The sequence below is a fragment of the Danio rerio genome, chromosome 3 (genome assembly GCF_049306965.1).
Source record: "Danio rerio strain Tuebingen ecotype United States chromosome 3, GRCz12tu, whole genome shotgun sequence".
Lineage (NCBI taxonomy): Eukaryota > Metazoa > Chordata > Actinopteri > Cypriniformes > Danionidae > Danio > Danio rerio.
In genome coordinates, this window is record NC_133178.1 from 24,234,136 (window position 1) to 24,259,306 (window position 25,171).

The window sequence follows — 25,171 nt, forward strand, 5'->3', positions numbered from 1 at the left end:
ACTCCTTTAAAAAAATGTTTACCACAAAATAAATTTTAGAAGCCAGAGAACAGCAAAAAGCTCTGAAAATATACATGAACTAGCCCAAGAAATCCACAAATGGCTCTTATTTATGATATCAATCTAACCTAAAAACAATAAAATAAAACTAAATCTTCCAGAAAGTGCTGTAGAAGCAAGAAATTACGCAATATTGGCAAAAATTCCTTCCAATAACGCAGGAACTTTTAACAGATCTACAACCACTTTTTTTGTAATTTGGAGCTAAAAATACTCTAAAATATTTTGTCCTTAGTATTAAATGCTGACCACGATAAACGTGTAATTACCTACATATTAACATGCCGATGGTTCAGGCATGTTGAAATACACATTATTTCATCTTACAAAGAACTTCCCTATTCTCACAATACTTTAATCATCCATCCTGCATCATGTAAATGTGATTATTCTTCCTGGCATCTGAACAGAAGATCAAACAATAAATTTATAAAATAATTAATAAGCAAATTAATGACACAGAGCCAACAATACCTGTAAGTCTTGTTTTGGCACTTAACTACTGATAAATGAACACATAAATTCTACTCCTTTTCAATTGCCTGCTCAGCTATATTAATAAGCAAAAACAAACATTAAATAACCATGACTTACCTTCAATATTTCCCCACGTTTAAAACTCAGCTCATCATCTGCAGTTGCTTTGAAATCATACTTGGCAATGGCCTCCATGATTCAGCCAAACGGACACCAGTGTTGTAAGGTATAAAGCAGCGGAAAATGCCCCCTGGTGCAGTTTATATCCCTATTGTGGACCAGAGGACCAGACAATGAGATCTCAATAGCGATGATGAGCACAGATCCAAGCAGACACAATGATCTCCACCTGCCTCTCTCTCTCAGCCCGCGTCTGTCCTCCCGTCGCGATCCTCACATAAAGATCACGCCGAGAAACCTGTAAACAAAATACACTCTTTTAAAGAATCCTATAAAACTCGATGTGTTTCATATAAGTGTTCTAGATTGTTCAATGGGCCGCGCCCCGCGATACAACTGGCATTAAAAAGCAAACGCTCCCCATAAAGAGGAAGGAAACCCGTCTGCCTGACGTCTCAAACGGCCAATGACGCGACGCGTGCAGAGTGGATCCTCCAATCGGAGTAACGCGTCCAACGCGAGTCAACCTATTAACGCGCTGGAAGGGACGTCGACGCGCAATTGGCTAGGTTCCGTCTGCTGTTCGACCAATAAGCGGCGAGCATTTCATAGCGTTTGAGGACGCAAGGCTCGATAACGTCATAGCGCTATAGAACGTGCACAGAATAATATTCGTTTAATCCTGAGCAAATATCAAGCACTGCGCAGACATAAGTCAACATGTAAACGTAGCTATGCAAACGACATGTAGTCCATTAACCATATCATGTTTCCAGCAGAGAAAATGTGCAAGTGACGCCGGAAATCCTACTACTTCAAACTGTACCTACAGCATTTTTATTTTATTCGTCACTTTGATCACATCGACGTCGTCTATATGCATTATGTCCAAATTCCAGTATTAAACAATGACGTATAATCAACAATAACTGAAGGTATATGAATCTGACAGTTGAGTGATTTACCATTACATAACAAAGACGTACAATGTTTACATCATTCACATAGAATAAATGTCAACTTTAAACAGACATAAGTGGAAATATTGACCATTAAACATCTTATAAATCTCACGTTCGCTGTTTGAATGTGCAAAAGTTTGTAAAAGTGTTAATGTAATGCGTATGTACTGTTTTAATGTAAAACAATTAAGTAAACAAAATATCCAAGTGCAGTTCCAAAGTTTCTAGTCTATAGATCTCGCGAAGTAACTTTTAAAAATTAAACGACACTCTCAAATCATTGTTGTTTATATGTCTAAAAGTAATTTATTTGTTACCAAACATTTATACCACGCGAATAGTTGTAATGTATAGTCAGCATACAGGCCTTATGGCCTTTGCTAATGTTAAAGTGAAGGGAAAAAACACTGACGCTGGCAGTCAGAGAAAAGATGTACTTTCATATACTCACTTTTGTAAACAACTGCGAGGGCCGATAGTCGCTCTCCAGTTTTAGTGAACGCAGAATCCACGCTTATTGGTCTTTAATCGTTGCTGGGGTAGAGCTCTTGTACCTCGCCCGACGCGAAATCGTGAAAATTGCTGTATTTTTCTGTTTATTTCCGTTTCCTCTTTGATTCGGCAACGTCTGCATGTGCAGCTTTCGTCTGCCTCTAGCGGGCGAGTTGTGCCATTGCACAAGTTTAAAACAAAGTCCAATAATGTTCAATAGGCTACAGTATAGCGCCATCTTCCTGTTGAATATAAAGAGTGTCCTGCTTCTTTTTCAGATCAAAAACATTTTGATGTTTATGATGAAATTGGGACGACACGCTGGCTTAGTGGGTTAGCACTGTCGCCTTACAGCAAGAAGGTCGCTAGTACCAAGTCCCTGTCAGTTGGCATTTCTGTGTGGAGTTTGCATGTTCTCCCCGTGTTTGCGTGGGATTCCTCCGGGTGCTCTGATTTCCCCAAAGTCCAAACACAGGTGAATTGAATTAACTAAATTAGTCGTAGTGTGTATGTGGGTGTTTCATAGTACTGGTGTGCAACTGGAAGGGCATCGTGTAAAACTTATGCTGTAAGTTGGTAGTTCATTCCGCTGCGGCGACCCCTGATGAATAAAGCAACTAAGCCGAAGGAAAATGAATGATGAAATTGTACAACCTTAACATAACAGTGCAGTCGGGGTTTATAGCGATGGTTTATAGTCTTTTTGGATGCCACAGACCCCCAAATACGTGGACCACTGATCTATAATATTGTATAATTTGTATAATTTTTACTGTAAAAAATATAGGACTAATAGGTGTCAAATATTATTTGTAAAATCTTTAGCCTTAGTTTAGAATCATTATTTGTCTTATTTGAATCATGTTTGTGTATTAAACAGGTACATTCATTCATTTTCTTTTTGGCTTGGTCCCTTTATTAATCTGTGGTCACCACAGCGGAATGCACCACCAACTCATCCAGCACATGTTTTACGCAGCGGATGCCCTTCCAGCTGTAACCCATCATATATATATATAAATTCAATGTTTCCTCCGGGTGCTTCGGTTTCCCCCACAATCCAAAGACATGCGCTATAGGTGACTGGAATAAACTAAATTGGCTGTATGAATGTGGGTGTGTATGGATATTTCCCAGTGATGGGTTGCAACTGGAAGGGCATCCACTGTGTAAAACATATGCTGGATAAGTTGGCGGTTCATTCCGCTGTTGCAACCCCTGATAAATAAAGAGATTAAAGGAAAAATAAATAATGAATATTTATTTGAATATTTTAGTTGAATTTAATAATTATTCAGTTGTTACTTTATAATGTTGTGGTTATTTGATAGCATGTTTCAATATACATGTATTATAATTTTATTTTTTACTTACACATATATTTATATAGTATATATAGTCTCTATATTCAATGTATTAGATTTAAATTCTTCTTTGAATAAACACCATAAATCTAGTCAATAATTAATTTCTCGTCTCGAGAAAACTCTGGAGTCATCACCAGGGGCAGATTTAGTGATTTGGGGGCCCTAAGCAGTTTCCAGCCATGGGGTCCAACAATGCACTATTTTAATTAATTTTTTATTAATCTATTTTGCAGTTTATTTTTCTTATATTACTGAACCTCCTTTTTCATGTTTTTCTTAATGAAATCTCTACATTTTCAGTGATTTATTTTTTAAATGAATTCACAACTAAATAAAACAATCAATCGAAAACCTGACTTGACTGCTGGACTGCTCCATGATTAGGTGTAATAAAAAAATAGCAAAGATGTTATAATTACATTAAAATGTAATTTATAGACCCTCACCATACAAAATATGACAGAAAATGATGTTACATTTATAATTTGTATACTTCTAGGTGTTTAGTAGCCCCCCAAATTTCCTGAACCCCAAGGGGCTGATTACATCGCTTATTGGTTGAATCCAGTCCTGGTCATCATGCAAAATGGCATGTCAAATATTTACTGCATATTTCTGTTCTAGAATTGATGATTCTGTGAGTCTTAACTTTTATAAATGTAGGGGAGTCATTCTTTAAACCTTCAATCGTCAAGCAGATGTATAGACAAACCGCAAGACGATTTCTAAAAGTGGATGAACAACCAGACAGTTGCGCCCCAGAAAACTTTCTGGGGTAATGTAATATTTTTGTTTCTGGTAAATGAAATAAAGAAGTTTTAATTAATTCAGTTAATTTCTCTTGAACTATTGCAATTTATTCCTTGAAAGAATTTAGCAAGTACATGAGCAAATCCAATCAAAATCAATATTTAGTTTAAAAACTTATGCCATGTCTAAAATTAATGGAGATTAATGAATGAATGAATGAAACAAACAAATGAACAAACTGAACAAAAGACATTACCAAACACACACACACACACACACACACACACACACACACACACACACACACACACACACACACACACACACACACACACACACACACACACACACACGCACATTCTTCTTTTGATGTACCTTTTTGCAAAATACACCCACAAAATCATTGAGATTTTTGGCCCTTTTAATCAACCAGCAAAATAATGGAGTTGGTAAATAAACTTTCTGAAAAGCTGATTTCAAAATGCATCTACTTATTTTCTTTTTTTTTTTTTTTGATTTGTAGTTTTCAATCAGATAAAACACAACTTTTTCTTTTCAAAATGTACAATTTCTACATTAAAAGTGTGCAATTTCAGTGAATCAGCGACGTCGATGGCGCTGATTAATCCACAATAATTTAGAGGCTGCATTTTACATTTATATACATTTATATAAATATTATCAACAACTTAATCATGTTGGGGTTGGCCACAAGGGTGCTCCTGCAACCAGAAAATGAGCCCAAAACAAGAATAAGAGTGCAGAGAATGTGTGGACTGATGAAATAAGTGTTTCTTGCTCATAATGGCTGAAGTGAATCGAAAAATCAGCACTGGTGTGCTTCTCTTCTTCAGCTCGAGCTCATGTGGTGAAATGCTGGGCATGTTGTGAATTCTGAGATGCACTTCATCAGACCCTGAGTGGTTTAATTGAGTCACCACTGTCTTTCCATTAGTTTGAGCCAATCTGGCCATCCTCCTCTGACCTCTGGCATCAGCAAGGAATTTGTCTCCTTTTCAGGCCAATTTCTGTAAACATGCAAACATTCTGATGCTCCGTTTGAACTTGTGTTCACATTCACTAATGCATTCGCTTACTGCCATGTAATTGATGTGTATGACTTTTTATTTCTTACATTGTGAGGACCAAATGTCCCCACAAGTATAGCATCACGAGTAAGTTTTGACCTTGTCTCTTTTTTGAGTATATAACAGTTGAAATGGCTGTATGACAGAAATAGTTCAGCCTTTTTTAATCACTGTAGTTTGGGAAAGCCCAGAAGAGTACACTGCTTATTGACAGTGTGGTTAAGCATTTGAACAAAGACTCAAGTACTTTTCATTCTGACCGTCAAATGTTTTGGAGAGATGAATGATTTTGCAGGTAATCCATTGTTCGTGTGTTGTTTGTACAAATTGTTGTGAGAAATACAACTGGCTTGGAAATTACAAGGATGACATTGAGAAATGCTTCAAAGTGAGAGGGGAAATTGGTTAGAGTACAGGAAATAAACATCTTCGAGGGCGCTTGACACTATTGTTGAAAAGCTCAGAATGTAGTAGAAGGACTGTAAAACCTTCATGATAATAGTAATAAACTTTATTTTTTACATATAACTACTTTAAAAGTAGCATCTCAAGGCACTTTACATACATACTGTAAAAATGTGCAGCAGTAAAAGATACAAGTTTGAATGCCAAAAAAAAAATTCATTCATTCATTTTCCTTCGGCTTAGTCTCTTTATTCTTCAGGGGTCACCACGGTGCAATGAACCACTGACTTATGCAGCACATGTTTTACAAAGCGGATGCCCTTCCAGCTGCAACCCAGTACTGGGGGAACATCCATATACACTTATTCACACTCATACACTACGGCGAATTTAGTTTAGTCAATTCACCTATAGTGCATGTCTTTGGACTGTGGGGGCCTTCATAAACAAGCTGAACAGTTTTATTTGATGTAAAAATATATTGTAAACATGTTGTTGCAACATATACCTGATGTAGAACATGCCTTGTGTATTCCTAGCAAACAATTTTGTGTTTAATAGACGTCTAACAGACATCTAAACATAGACAGCCTGGCTAAAACAAGGCTAAACTGTCAGTGAAAATCTTAAAGTCATCTAAGAATAGCCCATAATCAGACATCAAATAGACTGATTAGACATATGTGTAGTCATTCATTTTTGTTTATTTGATGACTAGTCTAGTTTTGGCCTATTCTTAGACGTCTGTTAGATTTTCACTGACAGCCCAAATTTAGTTTTGTTTTAGCCAAGACGACTATGTTTAGATGTCTATTAGACATCTTTTAAAAGCAAAAAATAATCTCTACCTCTAAATAAAAATTAATATGCACACACACACACGAGATATGAGCGCATGTTGTAGAGGATATTCATAATAAGATGTTTACAGGACTTAAAATAAAACTGGCGAGGAGGAATATTGCTCTCAGGCAGGATTATTGCTGCATTCGTGATTGCATATGAAAGACAATATGTCAAAATTTTTAATTAAAAAAGCATTATTTAGGACAATAGGGCACTGTGGTGTACAATCATTCAATAATGCATGATAAAACAAAACACACAAATAAAACCTCTGCAAGAGACAAGGACAATATGGGAGGCTTTGAATGTCTAAATTAACAGAATTTGAGGAAAAATAAAGGTGATGTACAGTGCTCAGCATTTATAAGTACACCCCACCACAAATTTCTCTTTTACATTGATATTTTTAATAGAAAGCTATACAACATTACATTTGTGCAAACACATTAAAGTACTGACTAATCTGGAGCTTATCTAACAAAATAATTTACGATAACGATCCAAAACCTAGTTCAGCCAAATTTATATGATGAAAAATATTAAATACAAATTTTAAAAAGAGGAAAAATCAAGAGAAGCAAAAAAATAGGTTGTCATTTTTCTTGCAATATGTTGCTTGAATTTAATTGTGTTATCTGTCAATTTCTATTATGTTTGGTGACTAAAATATTATTTTAATAAATATATCTGTATATAAATTTGTTTAGTTTAAATGCACCAGAATACATTGCCCATATTTACTGAGAAATGGATAGAATTATTCATTTTTAAAATGGGGTTTACTCATTTAAGCTTCATGAGCACTGTAGATATTTTTCTGTTTCTGCTTAACAAGCTAACCAAATAAGACTTTCAGTTGTTAGCAACATTCTTTCTGATCAATTATTTTCACAAGCAAATATAACCAAAACCACACCACTTATGTGCACGGTAATTTATTTTGTCAGACATTTTATTTTGTTTATGAACTTAGATTTTAGCAGTGCTCATCAGCAGACTGAAAGGGAGGGCATATAGTCTTAATGGGCTGCAGTGTCTAACTATATATAAAAAATATGAAGCCTTAATGAGAACAGGAAATTTGTCTGCATGAATAGACTGTAAAAATAGCAAAAAATACTTTTTATTAGAAAAGACAGAACAGATGGAACCATAACCTCAAATCTCTAAAGTTTCACACACACACAGACACAGAGACACACACACACACACACAAAATAAATAAACGGAAAAAAGGAGAATGCATTACCGTAAATAAAATGAATCACTGAATAAATCAAGCAGGCTTTATCTATTGTCATTGAAGGGGTTTGGCAGCACTGACTGAATAGGTTAGGCACTCGATAATGACAACATAGCAAATATGCTACATACAGTACCTGTCTGCTTATCAGTTAACAAGACATTTTTAATGACGTCATTTCTGATGGGCAAAAAATGTTTTTTTAACATTGCAGCACTTTACTAAATTTACTAGGCAACATTTTGTTAACACTTTAACTACCCCACCAAGATCCAAAATTAACTCTTAATGTCGCTAGTTAACACACTCATCTTTTTTAACACATCCCATTATTTCTAAAATATCAACCTCTAAAATGGTTGATATGTCGGTTTATGGTAAAAGTACCGGAATTAATACATATACTATAAAAAAAATATGAAAATATGAACAGTAAGGCCAATTTATCTTAAAAAATAATCAAAATAAACATTTTGAATAATAAATTTTTTTTTAAGTATGCCATAAAATGTTTCAGATTCTCATTTAACACGATTTCTTGTTCTTGTTTGTAATTTTTTTTTACAACAAAATCAAATTCAAGTGTAGTAGTACAACAGGATTGTGTTTGTTTGATTTTTTTTGTAAACCAACATTGCTGTGTGTGCAAGCAATTATTTAAAATGGTCATTCTTTAAATGACTTTAACAGTCATTACTTTAAACAGTCAAAATATGGTCAACCGTTTGCAGTATGCAGAATGTTATACCATTCTGTAGTAATAACTGTAGTGAGCAAATTGTAATAAATAAGGTAGCATACTTTAGTTTATAGCCTTTGAAACATGGGTACAGTTGAAACATCTTATCTTGCGTCCACACACAAAAAAATTGCAGTAATATTTGCCCTGCTCATGCATATTAGCATTCTCTTATATCGTTTGAAATTTGAATGTTTTGGAAAAAGGTTTTTTTACAAGGTAAAATTTTAATTTCACACTGTTTCACAAATAATAGGTTATGATCTATTCCTGCCTGGTAAACCTGATGTATATCATTGCAAATGCTATGACATTGTGCCATGCAAGTGTTTTTCATAATCTAGAGACACATGTGAGCAGGGGGGTACAGTTGAGACACACGAATTGGTATCCTACATGCTGTTTGTTTTGTGATAATAGGATACAAGTCATGCTTACACACACACATGTGTATGTGTGTATATGTAATAACACTCAAGAATAATCTAGAGAAAAATCTGTTTTCTATATTTTAAATACATATACATAGGATTTTGTAATTTTTATATTATGAATATGGGTTTATATTTTTTATCAAAATACTTTTTTAAATTTGTATTTTAAAATACTGTAAAATACTTTGTGAGAAGTCTACAGGATGACATCATGCTGCCTCAGATTGGTACTTTCTCAGTTATTTGCCTATAGGCTTGAAATCAATGCTTCAATGCTTGAAGTATGGATGGAAATTATGCAACACACATAACAGACAAAATAACAGATAAATGACATGAGTATATTTGCGAGGAAGTCAACAATCACTGAATCTACATAAAAGTCAGTTTTCTATTTTTGTTGGGTTACATTACTACTATCATGCTCTTTTTACTGTTATGTTTACATTTTGTGCTTTTTGCTAGATCTTTTTCAGTATTAAATATCTTGTTCCTGTATTGTTTATGTCACAGTCACCTGCGATCTATCCAAAAACAACGACATATCCAGTCATGCACCACTCACACACCTGGCCTGGATCCATGATTGCAAACAGACACAGCTAAAGCTATTCAGAACTAATTAAAGAGACTATTTATACACCTTTCACACACACACACACACACACACACACACACACACACACACACACACACACACACACACACACACACACACACACACACACACACACACACACACACACACACACACACACACACACACACACACACACACACACGTTGTTGAGTCTTGTTATTGTGAATTGTGAACATTACAACGTGGTTGCTTGCTTTGCCTTGCCTGTTTTGACCCTCACTCTGTTTTGTTTGTTTTACTGTTTGTTTCCGATTATGACGCGGTTTCCTTGCCTTGCCGATTTTGACCCTTGCTTTGTTTTGTTTGTTTAACTGTTTGTTTACGTTGTCTGCTGCCTGCCTTTTGACCATCTGCCTGTTTATTGGCCATGACTCTGCATTGCCCGTAGACATCTATTTGTTCCTGTGTTGACCATTGCTTGCCTGACCATCTCTGTTTAATAAACCTGCAGTGGGATCTGCACTTTTCTAAATTATTAAGTTTGTAATATATATTTAGGCAGGTTTAGAGCAATAATAAAGTGTCTTAATTGTACCAGGGTAGTTTCAAAAATCCACCTTATGTGAGCTAATTGTGGAAAATATAAACTACTTGGCTATTATGTATATTAGACAATCAAAATAAATATGTCAAAATTCACTTAAATCATGGGTGTCGAACTCGATTTCTGGAGGGCCGCAGCAGATTTAAGTTCCAACTACTCACACCAGCTTACAACTGGGGGATGGTGATAGGTCCCCTTCAATTTTTAGAAATCATTTAGAAACAGGCTATTATTAATTATAAGAAAGTAAACTTTTGGATCTCATTCAGCTGTCCCTCCCACTTCTAAAATGTCCGCTCTGCCCTTGCCTGCTTAATAGTCTCTAGTAGTCTCAAACACCTTGATTAGTTGAATCATCTGTGTTTGATTAGGGTTGGAGCAAAACTGCAGAGTTGCGGCCCTCCAGGAATCGAGTCTGAGGCCCGTGACTTAATTTCAGAAATTACTTTTTGTGTAATGATTAAAAAAAGCAAAAAGTGTCTCTACTGTACTCAGTCCCCACCACAGAACATTTTAGTGCTGTCTAGAGTTATGTTATCATGCACAGTATAGCTATATTCCAAATAGCCTAGTTGTAGAAAAAAGTATTGGCTAATTTGTTTATTAGTTGCCACCACAGATTTTTCAAGTGGGCTATTTTACTAAAGTGTGGTTCAAAAACACTACAGTGCAACCTCAGTTAACAGGATTGCAGTTATTTTTGACTACATGATTTGCCCCAATATAAGCGCGTAGGCTGATCATTTCCCCTCAGGGTTTCAGAAAAAAAAGAAACATCTTATCTTACATTAGCCAAAATGTTTCCAAAAAGCCTGCCTGAACTGCGCAGTAATTGCACAGACATCTCAAATGGGATTAGTTGCTGTAAAGCAACATGACAGATAGAAGAAAGCAGTTTTGAGCGCAGTTTCTCGTGATGTGTTAAAGCGGGGCGCTGCTCCCGAGTGTGTCCAGATGGATGATGTTCGTCACGTCAGCAGGATCTTCAGCATCAGGCAGCAAACACACTCAAGACTCAACGCACAGAGCTCCACTCATACACTTCCTCGTCGGGGCTTGTTTCCAGATGTGCTGAGAATTGGGAATAAACGAAAGCGTTTAGATCAAAGGACACACGTTTTAATCGGATCATCAAGCATTCAAGTGTGCACTAGCACACTATAGGAGATATCGATAAAGCTGGAGCACCAGACACGGTTGATGTAACGCGCGTTTGAGGAGATGTCAACTAGTGGCATGCGTTTCAGACGAGAAATTAAACCTTACAGTCAAACCACTGGAGATTATCAGAGAAAGGTGGGTTCGAGCACACGAGATAACATTGTATGCTTGTTGACAGAAAGTATCAAAAAGTGTTTTGCGGACGCGCATATCAGCAACACTTTTTGTAATATTTAATATGTTGACAGCATGTTGCTCTTTTGAGTACATTGAAGTAACATGTAAATACTTCTAATGTTTATGAATATTTTAAAGTGTATAAATGATGATGTGTCAGTTAAAATGACAGCTAGCCTATCCTCTATTTTTTCATATCTGCAAACACCGAATATTTTAGCAGAAAATTATTATTAAATTTTATAGTATTAAATAGACTATAAAATGCACGAACGCCATAACAAACGGTTAAAATATTGTCTTAAAGGACAAAAACGTCGAATATTGTAGTAGAAAAAAAGAGTAAGTTGCATATACATTTATAACGCACTATCGCAATAAAACGGTTAAAATATTGTCCTGAGTGACTGAAAACAACGAATATTGTGGTTGAAAACAATTGTGGTTGATCTATTATATAAACATCTGTTTTTATTTATATCATCATGATACAAGAAGTGATCGTGAAGTGAACCTAAATTGAAAATTATTGTATGAAGTTAAACATTTTAAATGGACTTCTATTTAAATTGTTTCAGCCATGAGATATTCTGGTTTGGTAAAAACAAAAAACAAAAAATCAAACAAACAAAAAAACAACAGCAACACAAAACTGTATTAATTTCTTCCACTTTTTTGAACACACAGCACCCTCTTGTGGCCACATGGGAGTCCCCAGTTTGAAAGCGTGAAAAATACACTGTCAATAGAGAGAGAACAAAGCAGCAACTAGGCTGGGCGATGTGGCAAAAATGCAAGCTCGATAATTATTTTCCATATTAAACAATAACAATATATATTTCAAGTTGTTAATGGTTCCAGATTTACGAGTACCTTAGCAATAAATAAAGTCACAAAAATGAGAGGGTCGATAAAATGGCATAACATAAATGTGGTTGACGAATTGGTGGCAGAAAATTCGATACATCTCTAATAACAGCACACTTTTAGATTCATATTGTTCCACATTTCTTCTGTGTAATTGGCTCTTAGACCAATATAGAAGAAAAAAAGAGCTTATTGTTTTTGACATTAATTATTAATGTTTATTAAATTTTTTGTTCGATAAAATTATGTCAAAAACAATAATAAGCTCGGGACTTTTTTACTCTATATTGATCTAAGAGCCAATCACACAGCAGAAATGGGAATCGGTCCAACCCTAACAGCAACCCCCCCTAGGAGTTCACATCCAAAAATGGACTGCTTTGTATATTTTCTGTTTACGGTTTACACATTTTAATGCTTGCAAAATAAGTCTTACATTTAGGTTTAAGCATGCACAATTGTCTAAAATCAGATTCTGTAGATCAACAAACAGGCTGCTAATAATCAATTTACATAATAATAGGTTGGACATTTCTTTATTTTTCCCTAAATATGTTTTGAAAAATATCCATATCTCATTTGACAAGAGTGTATTAATAAGTACTTTTTATTTCATGTTTCAGATTGTGATGGATTTCAACATGACTCCCGGTGAAAATTCCAGTAATGAGTTTAATTCATCTCAACATTTAAATGGAGGTAAATACACTGTTTTTGTCTTGTTAAGCAACCAAAATGTGCATCATATGGCAAATAAACAAGCTTTTCTCTGTCAAACATACACTTACCTGACACTTTATTAGGTACATCTTATTTTTCTAAAGTTGGACCCCCTTTTGCCTTCAGAACTACCTTATTCTTTCATTGCATAGATTCAACAAGGTACTGGAAAATTCCTCAGAGATGTTGGTCCATATTGACATAATAGCACCAGGCAGTTGCTGCAGATTTATCGGTGTCACATTCATGGTGCAAATGTCCCATTCCACCACATCCAAAAGGTGCACTATTGGATTTAGATTTGGTGGCTGTGGAGGCCATTTGAGTACATTGAACTGTCATGTTCAAGAAACTAGTCAGAGATGATTTCTCTTTTTCTGATCATCTCTGTTAACCCTAGAGATGGTTGTGTGTGAAAATCCCAGTAGATCAGCAGTTTCTGAAATACTCAGATCAGCCCGTCTGGCGCCAACAACCATGCCACATTTGAAAAAAGTCACTAAAATCCTTAAATTCTTCCCCATTCTGATGCTCAGTTTGAACTGCAGCAGATCGTCTTGACCATTTCTACATGCCTAAATGAATTGAGTTGCTGCCATGTGATTGGCTTATTAGAAATTTGCTTTAACGAGCAGTTGGATAGCCAATAAAGTGGCCAGTGAGTTTTTGACGTGTGTATAATGTGACAAGGCTAAACAACAAGTCATTTGAAGTGTTAAATAGCTCTTTTCAATGTAATGTCCTTAATTAGATTCATTAGTATTTTTCTGTTTCATGACTCACAGGCAGAGATAAAGCTCAGTCAGTCATTTAACCAAAATAAATGCAGACAAAACGTTCAAGACCCCAATAGTGAAAGGCCTTGACTCATTCTGACTGGCTTTATTGTGCGATAATGACATGGCTTACTCTACAGCCTACCGCACAAATTAATACCCAGATATTAAATATTATGAAGATAATTAGTTCATTATGTGAAATTAAAGAGACCTTAGGGAGCTAGCACATGACACTAATAGACTTATGCAAAATAATATCAGTTGCTATAGAGACTACTCTTATATATGTTTAAAAATGGTTTCTAATTTTACTTGTTTAAGTTTAAAAATAAATTAAAAACATATTTAAAGGGGGAGTATTAATCAAAATTCACTTTTATAAGGTGTTGTGTGGCAACTGTGTGTAAACATAGCAAGCTTCTAATGCTGAATGTGAATTGATTCTAATTTTTATTATCTTACTTTATAAAAACAGAAACACTTTGATTGACATTCCCGAAATGTCAAAAACAAGCCCAGCCCATTAGTGATGATCTCTACCTCCTTAGCATAAACAGCTCTGAGTGAGAAGCAGCCGTCTGCCATTACAGTTTTAAATTTGTTATGGTGCCACATAGGCATTTGTAGCTCCACCCCCTTTTCAAAAAAGGTCTGTGAGCAAAATCTCATTTGAATTTAAAGTGCCGTTCACCACAACAGCACAGTTTGGATCAAAGCCTAAAAGGGGCAGATTCAAAGAGTTATAAAATATTATTTGTGTGTTAATTTGGACTGAAACTTACGCACTAAAGAAACAGCAGAGACTTATTTTACATCTTGTAAAATGTGGCATAATACGCCCCTTTTAAAACATACAGTACAGTATGCCATGCTGTAAAAATATGCTAATTAGTTTGAACTCAAATTTACTTTAAATTATGACCTAACATTTGGGTTTGTCTACTTGACCGACATTTGCATACAAGGTCAAATAACACTTTCATTTTCTCATAATATACACTTTCAGGCCTGTAGCCAGCTTGATGAAAGGGGTGGTTATTTTTTTCTCAAAAAGTGGACCTTTTTGAATTTATTCACCTAATTTTTTACTAAATTAATAGACCTAAATAGTGCATTTTAGTGATTTATTGATTTTTAACTGAATTAGCTTGTCGGATGGTCATCATAAGCACATATTTGATGTGGCAAAAACATTTCCTAAAGATTTAGAATAAAGAAAAAATGCTTATTTTTAAATACTTAAATACTTATTTTATAATACAAATTTCTTACATCATATATTATTAGAAATAATAGGAATCTGTTAATGTTTCAAATTAAAAACTGCAGTCTATTGTCATTTATTAGGCAAATAACAACCTGGCCAGCACATTTCCTCAGTCAGAATTTGTCCATTTGAATACATAATAATAATACTACAGAGCTTTGTGATTTTTTTAGCCTTTCTTGTAAGAAAGTACATTTGAAAATTCATGGATAACAAAAGCCAAATTAGTATTCAAATTAATTTCATATGGGCCGCTTTTGGTGCTTCACATTTTTATCTGGCATTTTTTGTTTCAAGAATAATGCCCAAAAATTTGAATAAAAGTTACTTGTAAAATGTTTTCTCATTTGCAACAATACAGTTGGTGAGTAGTGAAAGATGACATCACTCAAGTCAGATTGTATGTAATCTCGCACAGCTGGATTTTGAACTCATGAAAAATGATTGTTTGCATTGTTCAGAACTGAATAGTTGAAGTCACGATAGTCAACAGAGGACTCCCCTTAGTCTTAATGCCTTTTTTGATGGGTAATTTTCACAATTTATGATAGCATAGCAGTCAAAATAGGACAAATTAGCTCATGCATGAGACAGATTCTAAACCTTTATAAATGAGGGGTAGGTCTTTCGAACCACCCGAACCCCCACTGGCTACAGGTGTGACAACATCATCTTATTTTGCAAAGTCTCGAGCAATTCATTTGGGTGCCTTCATTATCAACCCTGCCTTCATGCACAAATTCTCAGGTCTGATTGGTCAGATGGCCTAGCCCACAGGTGTCAAACTCAGTTCCAGGAGGGCTGCAGCTTTGCACAGTTTAGTTCTAAGCCTAATTAAACACACCTGATCCAACTACTTGAGTCCTTTAGTCTGGTTTGAAACCTACAGGTGAGTGTGTTGAAGCAAGGTTGCAATAAAGACTGCATTTACACTGCAGATATTAATGGTCAATTCTGATTTTGTAATTGTATCGGATTTTTTTGCTGATCTGCTCACATCATCTTTTAAAAGTGACTCGTATCTGAGTATCTGAGTTTACATGGCAAAGACACAATGACCAGGGAAAAAAATGGGTGCTGACTGACAGCTGATAATAAAAGAGCGCCCTTTTCTCCTTTCCTGTATTAAATGTGTTCACAGAGTTTCATTTTTAAATTTTTTTTTGACAAGTTGTTTTATTATAGTTTATGACAGAAAAGTTCTCATTAGGCCATCTTCTTTTAATCTAGGCCCTTTTAAACCAGTAGGCATCTTGATGTAATGTCCATGGTGTGATTTATGCACTTGACCTATGCCACAGTTTTATATTAGTTATCGGTTATGTTGCAGACCATACCTGGCAACATTTGTCTCTAAAAAATCTGGAAGAAAGGGGTTGGCGGTCTTGGGTGCAGTACCGTGCAGAAATGAAAATGGGAGACGATCTCAAACTGAATAATAGGGGTGGGGGGTGGTTGAAACGATTGCAAACTAGAGATGCGCGGATCAGCTGAAATGACACCCGAATCCACAGCCATATACAAATCATCTTCCTGCCACCCGCCCACACATTTAGTTTAATCTGATATATGTGTCCAGACACGATCATCACTTTAATAATTTAATTATTTGCTTTAGGCATGATGATAGGTCAACATGGATATTAACAGCAGATTCAGTGAGCTACAATATGCGCATTTCTGATAGTGAAATAATGGCCTACGTTATTCTTAAACGTTATTAAATGAATATTTATTTATAAAAACAGAAGTTTGTCTTTAGACAACACTTTCTTCATTTTCAAATAGATACAGAAAGTAAAAATAAGACATTTTAACTTTTACAGATACAGGAACAAGATAACAAAAAGGCCTTTTCAGCCTAAACTGCAGCTATGTTATGTTTACTTGGCCCTTTTCTTGCACTGTGCAAAAACAGAATAGCATCCAAAGTCAATATAGCTAAATATTCACTTCAAGATGATCTCTCAGTCATTATTTTACTCAATTTGCGCTTAAATAATATTGGAAGAACTAGTTAAATAACCCAAACCTCCACTGCAAACACAACCTTCCCCTGTAAAATGTTTTTCTTAATTTGAGGTTGTTATGAGATGTTAAAGATGTGCCATTTCTCAACTTCTCAAGTGTACTCATGAATCATTACAGTTAACCTTTCATGCACTGTTAACATTTCTGACCACAAAAAAACTACAATTTTTTACACTAATAATATATATTAAACTGTAAAACTCAAAAAGTTAAGTTAACTTAAACCATTTGAGGAAACCAATTTCAACAAACCATTTATTTATAAAAGCTAATCCTAATGAGTTACATTTTAGTAAATGAGGCAGTTTGAGCACAGTAAAACCTGATAAATGAAAAGAACTCAAACTGTTTGAAGAAACCGATTACAACAAACCATTTGAGTTAAAAAACTAATCTATATGAGTACTGTGAACTTACTCCATTTAAGTAAAAGTAATGAGGTACTTAACTTATTACTTCAACACTGAGTTCAAAATTCGTTTCAAATGAGTAGCATTAACTTTCAGTGCATTTTGAGTTAACTACACTCATTTCATTTGATAAAGTTGACTGTTTTACAGTGTAATAAAGCACTTTACATTGACAAACACTTCAACTTCTCTGTTGTTTCCTGCAGACAATGACGAGCAATATCACAATGTCCTCATGCCAAGCATTTATGGAGTCATCTGCTTCGTGGGCATTATAGGCAACTGCATCGTCATCTACACTATCGTCAAAAAGACAAAGTTCAGAGCCCAACAAACTGTGCCCGACATCTTCATCTTCAGCCTGTCTATTGCTGATCTTCTGTTCCTCCTGGGCATGCCGTTCCTCATTCACCAGCTAGTAGGCAACGGCTCCTGGTGTTTTGGTGCCACCATGTGCACTGTTATCACAGCGCTGGACTCTAACAGCCAGATCATGAGCACTTATATATTAACAGTCATGACTTTGGACCGATACTTGGCGACAGTCCATCCCATCCGCTTTAATCACATTCGCACTCCCCGTGTAGCCGTGGCAGTAGTAGCGCTGGTGTGGATCCTCTCACTGCTCTCCATCACCCCAGTGTGGATGTATGCGGGTCTCATGCCCTTACGGGATGGATCAATGGGATGCGCTCTGCTTCTTCCCAATCCAGCCACAGACACCTACTGGTTTACGCTCTACCAGTTTGTGTTGGCGTTCGCTTTGCCGTTGGTGATCATTTGCGTGGTGTTTTTCAAGATCCTCCAAAACATGGCGGCCACGGTTGCACCACTTCCCCAACACAGCCTACGTGTGCGCACTAGAAAGGTCACTCGGATGGCTGTTGCCATTTGCCTGGCGTTCTTCATTTGTTGGGCGCCTCATTACATCCTGCAGTTGGCACATCTGAGTGTGCAACGGCCCAGCTATGCGTTTCTATTTGCCTATAATGTCGCCATTAGCATGGGCTACGCCAACAGTTGCATTAATCCTCTTCTTTACATCATGCTCAGCGAGACTTTCAAAAGACAGTTTATTGTTGCCATCCGGCCGGCCCACAAGGACTTCCGGGCTGATCCGGCCGATGGGAGTGTCAGTTTGCGTTTGGCCCCTGACGTGGCCCAGCAGTCCCAATCATCCCGAGAGCTGCTGCCGGTTACTGTGGCTGTGCACTGACAATATTATTCCACCTGGGAATCTGCACTGAGTCACACAAACACATTCTTTGTGTCCGTAATGAGCACGCGGCTGGAGAGACAACGATGAAGCGTCTCGCAGAATTGCTCATTAACAGATTTTAGGGGTCGAAGGGGATATGTGATGATGCACATTTTCCTTGACGCATTTCTGTGCCGTGAAAAAGATATGATGCAAACAAGACCTAATTATGGCAAGGCTTTTATATCAGCTCTAAATATTAGTTTAAAAACTTTGGGGTTGGTGTGAGATTTCTTAATTGTTTATTTCTCACGAAGACTGCAGTTAAAGAGTCTGTAAAATAAATCTGCGATTTAATGTCTGTTTTAAATAGCTGTGCTCTACTGAATGTATTTTGAAATGTTATTTATTTCTGTGATGACAAATCTGCTTAGCAGTGAGTTGGCAGTGTTATGCACAATCTTTCAGAAATCATTCTGATATGCTGATTTGGCAATCATTTGATGATTATTTAAGTGCTACTTGATGTTGCGAACAATTGTGCTGCTTAATGTTTTTGTGGAAACTGTAATACCTTTTTGTGGAAACTAGGATACCTTGATGAATGCAAAGGTCAGCATTTATTTCAAATAGAATAATCTTATTATGCAATCAGTGCCAAAATCCTTTTTAAAAGGACCTCAAACATATATAGGTCAAAGACAAAAAACTGTTTAATATATCAGCTTTTTTTTTTAAATGAAAAGACAAAACATGGATGAAAATGTTCAGTCATCAGTGTAACACATGTGTTTTATGTAAAAATGAAACAGCATACTTAATCTGGCCTCAAATGACTAAAAGTGTCTTGCTGTCAAATTTGTAAAATTCCAGCCTGATCTTGCAAGGAAACGTAGTATTTTACGTATTTTAAGTTTTGCTAAATGACTGAACAAAAATGTTCAGTTTTAAAAAGAAGGCCCAACCCCTCCCCTAAACACAACCATCATTGAGGGATAAGCAAATCATACTAAATTGTACAAATGAGATTGCAAGAGTTCATACGAATTAGCCACTAAATCAAAAAGTTACGAATTCCTATGAGATTGTGGTGGTAAATACAACCCAGGCTCATTCTGAAAACGTACCACTATATACACTTCTGGAGAGAGCCAAACACGTCCCAGGAGCAGTTTTTTTTATTGCAGTTTTTGCAAATCTATCTAAGGCATCTGTGTATGCTTTTTCAGTTCTCAAATTTCTCCTGTGAGTGCCATTCGTGCCTGTTGTTCTCACATAAATCCACCAGAGGCCGATGTCGACTGAATGTTTAACTGACTGAATGACTGACTGACCGTTCGACTGACCCACCCTGTTCCTTCTCTAAACCCAACCAACAGTGTTTTCAAAAGCACCGATTGACTAGCGCTCACCCACTTCTCTAAATCCAACCAACAGTTTTCAGAAGCAATCCAGAAAAGAAAAAGCCCTCGCCTGATTTTTTCCACGTTTTTAGATTTTACCACATTCTCACCCTGTTATTTACTTGTTTATTTTGTTCTTTACCGGACTCGTACTCCGCCATCATGGTGAACTCTTCTCTACGTCTCAAGTCCGCCGACATACATGATAAACTAACAGGACAAACTGTTAACAGCGAACAAGCTGTCTATACGGAGGCAGGCGGTCAGCTGGCAAACACGAAAATGTATCGCGTCATACTGTCCTGTCGTGTTTATTTTAAAGACAAAATGCAGCCATGCGTACTTCTAGCTACATAATTCACAATCTCCAGAAATGTATAGGACATTTGTCTTCACCACTGTCACCAATGGCTTGTTTGCTTTGGGACTTATGTACGTCAGTCGATTTGCTCTTCAGTGTTTGGACTTCCAGCAGTAAACATTAAAACACACTCAACTGAACTAAACTGAACTTAAACTCTGAAATTTGGACTGATACTAGAACTTCTATGTTAAGCTGCTTTGACACAATTTACATTGTAAAAGTGCTTCAGAAATAAAAATAAACTAAACTGAATTGCACATATAGGGCTACGTTTTCAGAATGAGCATATGTTGGGTATAAATATAAATAGTATAAATATTTAAAAGGACAATTTTGTATTTGAACAAGTGTTTCTTATGCTTGAATACAGTTTTTAAATTTGCAATCGAATGATTCTTGTTTTAAATATACTTAACAAGAAGTTTTGGTTAAGAAACTACTGTTACAAAGAATGGCTTTTTAGTGGTAAATCATGGTAAGAAATATATGGTAGTCATTAGCTTTTGCTCACAAACAAATGCAAATAAACAGAACACATTCTAATGTCTTGGAAAAAATATATAGTTGTATTAAACTTTGAAAGTGTTGATGCTTAAAACACCTTTCCATCTTTGACCCATATGCAAGTGATAAAATAATGATCTATATACAGTAGAGTTGAAGTCAGAGTTATTAGCCCCCCTTTAATTTTTTTTCTTTTTAAAATATTTCCCAAATGATGTTTAACAGAGCAAGGAAATTTTCACAGTATGTCTGATAATATTTTTCTTCTGGAGAAAGTCCTATTTGTTTTATTTTGGCTAGAATAAAAGCAGTTTTTAATTTTTTAAACACCACTTTAAGGTTAAAATTATTAGCCTCTTTAAGTTATATGTTTTTTTGATAGTCTACAGAACAAACCATCGTTATACAATAACTTGCCTAATTACCCTAACTTGCTTAGTTAACCCAATTAACCTAGTTAGGCCTTTAAATGTCACTTTAAGCTGTATAGAAGTGTCTTGAAAAATATCTAGCCAAATATTATTTACTGTCATCATGGTAAAATGTAAATCGGTTATCATGTAAAAAGATAAAATAAATCGGTTATTAAAGATGAGTTATTAAAACTATTATGTTTAGAAATGTGTTGAAAAAAATCTTTTCTCCGTTAAACAGAAATTGGGGAAGAAATAAACAGGAGGGTTAATAATAATTTATGGGGGCTAATAATTCTGACTTCAAATGTACATGTGATTTGCCTCATGTTTTTCAAGTAATCAGTGTTTTCTGACATACATCTTGAGACATTTTGCTCATTTTCTACCTCAAAAGAGACATCTTTCACATTGCTAAAAGAATGTACAGTATGAGCTACAATCATGCTTATACACAACATGTTTTTCATGCCAGTGTACAAGTGTATGTGTTGATTGGCTATTCACTTTTTGGTATTGCATGCACGTTGTTCTCTATAATCACATTGATGTATTAAATCGTTTTCACAGTATGTGAAATATCAGCACAAAAGGATCGGTTTATGTGTCTGCAGAATACCTCACTATCTTCACAATGCCAGCCATTGATCTTCTGAAAAGAGACAAAGTAATTGATGGAAAGTAGTTTTTGTCATTTCATGAGCATATTCTGTTCTTGTAGTCAGCGCATAAAAAATATTCTCATCAAAGCTCAGTTTCCTCTTGTGATTGCGGTGCAAAAAACAGGACAGATGCTGTTGTTCAGAAACATCTTGCAGTTTCATCAGTCCAACATTAACCGGTAGAGTTTACTAATCATGAATATTAATGTGTGAGTTTATGATTTACTTTCATATTCTCAGTAAGGAGGTCTCATTACAAGCAAGCACCTACAGTACAAAAAAAAAACTTCCTGTCGCTCTAGTGTTGAACACCTTTGTTGGGAGGAAATAATTACTAGAACATACAGTACGTGAAGTAAACAATAGCGTTCAAGTCTAGAATAAGGATGAATGTGTGAATCAAAACACTGCAGGAAACCAGCTTGAGCTCAGTGATGTTTCTAGGAGACGCTGTGAACTCATGTTGGGTTTGCTGCACGTGGCACTCAGACACTGTGGAGAATGTTTGGTCTCCATGAATTAGCTTTCTGTTTTATTAATTAGCACATACTCTTGAATACATGATGCAATAACACCGAGTGCCTCATGTTTATGTTTACATTTATTGATTCAGCAGATGATTCTATCAAAAGCGGCTTACAAGTGAGGATAAAAGAAGCAATTTGGATATTAAGATTAATTGCGTAGCTTGTCGGTGAATTGGCTCCATGTGACAGCACATGCTGTAGATTTACTACTGATTACAGAATCGGCTTAACTGAAAAACTATGCATGAAATTCACTGTCTATTAATTGCACAGCCCGAATGGGAAATTACATTTGCTGACAGTCATAGAAAGAGTCTATAGAGTTTCTAATGCGCTGTAAATTATTTAATCCACAGAGGCATAGTGAGAATTGCCATTTGCTTTGCATACCACACTGATTTGAAACTGATTTACTTCGGAATACTTATTGCTATTTTCTCGCTGTTATAGAAGTGCGGCAACAATCTTGCAGCTCTGATTCTGCTGATACACAGCACAGAATAAGAAAATGGATATCAGACAACCTTCAATCTTTTTTGAGTAAACATGCAAAGTTTTGCTTACAAAACTAATTATATTAATTATAATTATATTATTATTATTTTAATGAAGACAATTTTGATTTAGGTTAAGTAAACGTGTTAAATGTTGTTGTACAGACATTTTTACTGATTTTTGCCAAACCAACACTAACAACAAACAAACAAACAAACAAATAAACAAACAAACAAACAAACAAACAAACAAATAAACAAGTAATTTCAACTTTTTTCTAGTTGGATTTTTTTAGTGTAGAATGATTGTCAATAATAAATTAGCAAAATTTAGCAAAACTGATCGGGCTTCTCCTGAATTCTGTTTCTAAAACCTCACAAATCTAAAACGGAGTAGGATCATCACGCACAGGCACAATTAGAAATAAGAAATTATGATTTTGCCTATCATGGCTTATTTTTGTACTCTATAAAAACGACAAGTTGACTTTGTTAAAAAAAATGAGTAACCCTATAGCTTTTAATCCTTTAACAAGCATCCAAACCACCCGTTCGACCTTTATCTATAGGCTATCATTAATTTTCTTGTCGGCTTATTCCCTTTATTAATTCAGGGTCACCACAGCGGAATGAACCACCAACTTATTCAGCTTTTTTTTTTTTTACGCAGCAGATGCCCTTCCAGCCGCAACCCATCTCTAAGAAACATCCACACACATTCATTCAAACATACACTCATACACTACGGACAGTTTAGCCTACCGAATTCAACTGTACATGTCTTTGGACTGTGGGGGAAACCAGAGCACCCGAAGGAAACCCACGTGAACGCAGGGAGAACATGCAAACTCCACACAGAAACGCCAACTGAGCATAGGCTCGAACTAGCGACCTTCTTGCTGTGAGTTGACAGCTCTACCTACTGCGCCACTGCTTCGCCTATAGGATATCATTATCATTTTAATTGCTTATTACCATTTATCAGAGTTGTGTCTGTATATTATTTAATGCAAGCATGGGCCAGTTGACTTTACTTAAAGTGAGTAAACTCGTCATCCTAAAATGATTAAGTCAATTAACTATGTGGATAATTATTACAATTAGGTCAACTTAAAAATAGCAGGTTTACTCACTTTTAACCAATTCATTTTTTACCGTGTTAATCTAAATATGACAGTTTTTATGAATCATTCATAATTTTAATATTTAAACATACATTGAATAACCTTAATAGTATGCCATAAATAATTAACTTATTACATGAAGAGATACACAGCTTTAAAAATATACAGAGAGATTAAACAGTATGTGTAAAGTTTTTTCCCACATTATTTTCTACTTCTCAGCTTCAAAATTTTTTTGCCAAATAAAAATCAGCGGTTTAAACCCTCTGGAAAAGACCTGAACATCAAACACAGTCTATTAAAATGATTCAGAGCTCTTCTTGACTTCAGCTTGACTGCTATTCATTTAATTGTTTTAATTTGCAGGGATTTTGGTTAATATTAAAAAAAAATCATTTTAAGATGGGATTCTAGAATGCAAATAAAAATAATGAATCTTTTACTCAACTATAAACTGCATTTATAATGGGGAGGTGCATTAAACTCAGTCCTGACTGTGAGCAGAACGTTTTGCCTTTTGCGCACTATATATAAGAAAAACAGTCTTGTTAGTTTTCTTAAAGCTCAATCCCTATTGTGGTCTGCATGTACAACAATACTTAATCATCAGCTGGTTTTGCAAGGAGCGAATTGAGTGTGATTTCTGGGAGCTCTTACTTTAAATACCCTTGGGCATGCTGGAGCTTGTTGAAGTGGACAAAAGGCAGTAACATTTAGAATAATAACAGCTTTTTATAAGTGATTGTTATTGACTGAGATTGAGTCATAATATAGTTTCTTTGACCCTGCAATGAGGATAAGTTTTTGCTGTGATTTAAGGAAAAAGCAAACAACATTTGCTACAGGTAATGAACACTTTCTTATTCTACAGCTTTGACAAAATATCCGAACAAAGAGCACTCA

At 35.5% G+C, this 25,171-nt stretch overlaps 2 protein-coding genes across 7 annotated transcripts in view; one reads left to right on the forward strand and one right to left on the reverse strand.

Annotated features, from left to right (window-relative positions):
• Window positions 1-2,205, reverse strand: part of grb2b (growth factor receptor-bound protein 2b) — a 55,802-nt gene extending 53,597 nt beyond the window's left edge. The window contains exons 1-3 of one of the 6 annotated variants that reach the window (XM_005171575.6): window positions 2,071-2,205; window positions 891-955; window positions 655-805 (exon numbers count right to left, since the gene is read on the reverse strand). In XM_005171575.6, coding sequence (XP_005171632.1) covers window positions 655-732 — 78 coding nt within the window. In that variant the 5' untranslated portion in view covers window positions 733-805; window positions 891-955; window positions 2,071-2,205. 6 annotated transcript variants of the gene reach the window in all.
• An 8,914-nt stretch (window positions 2,206-11,119) lies between these two features.
• Window positions 11,120-22,055, forward strand: mchr1b (melanin-concentrating hormone receptor 1b). Its single transcript, XM_687321.9, has 3 exons — window positions 11,120-11,463; window positions 12,996-13,071; window positions 17,786-22,055. The coding sequence occupies exons 1-3, from the start codon at window positions 11,389-11,391 to the stop codon at window positions 18,793-18,795; spliced, it is 1,161 nt and encodes a 386-aa protein (XP_692413.4). The 5' UTR covers window positions 11,120-11,388; the 3' UTR covers window positions 18,796-22,055.
• The last annotated feature ends 3,116 nt before the right edge of the window (window positions 22,056-25,171 follow it).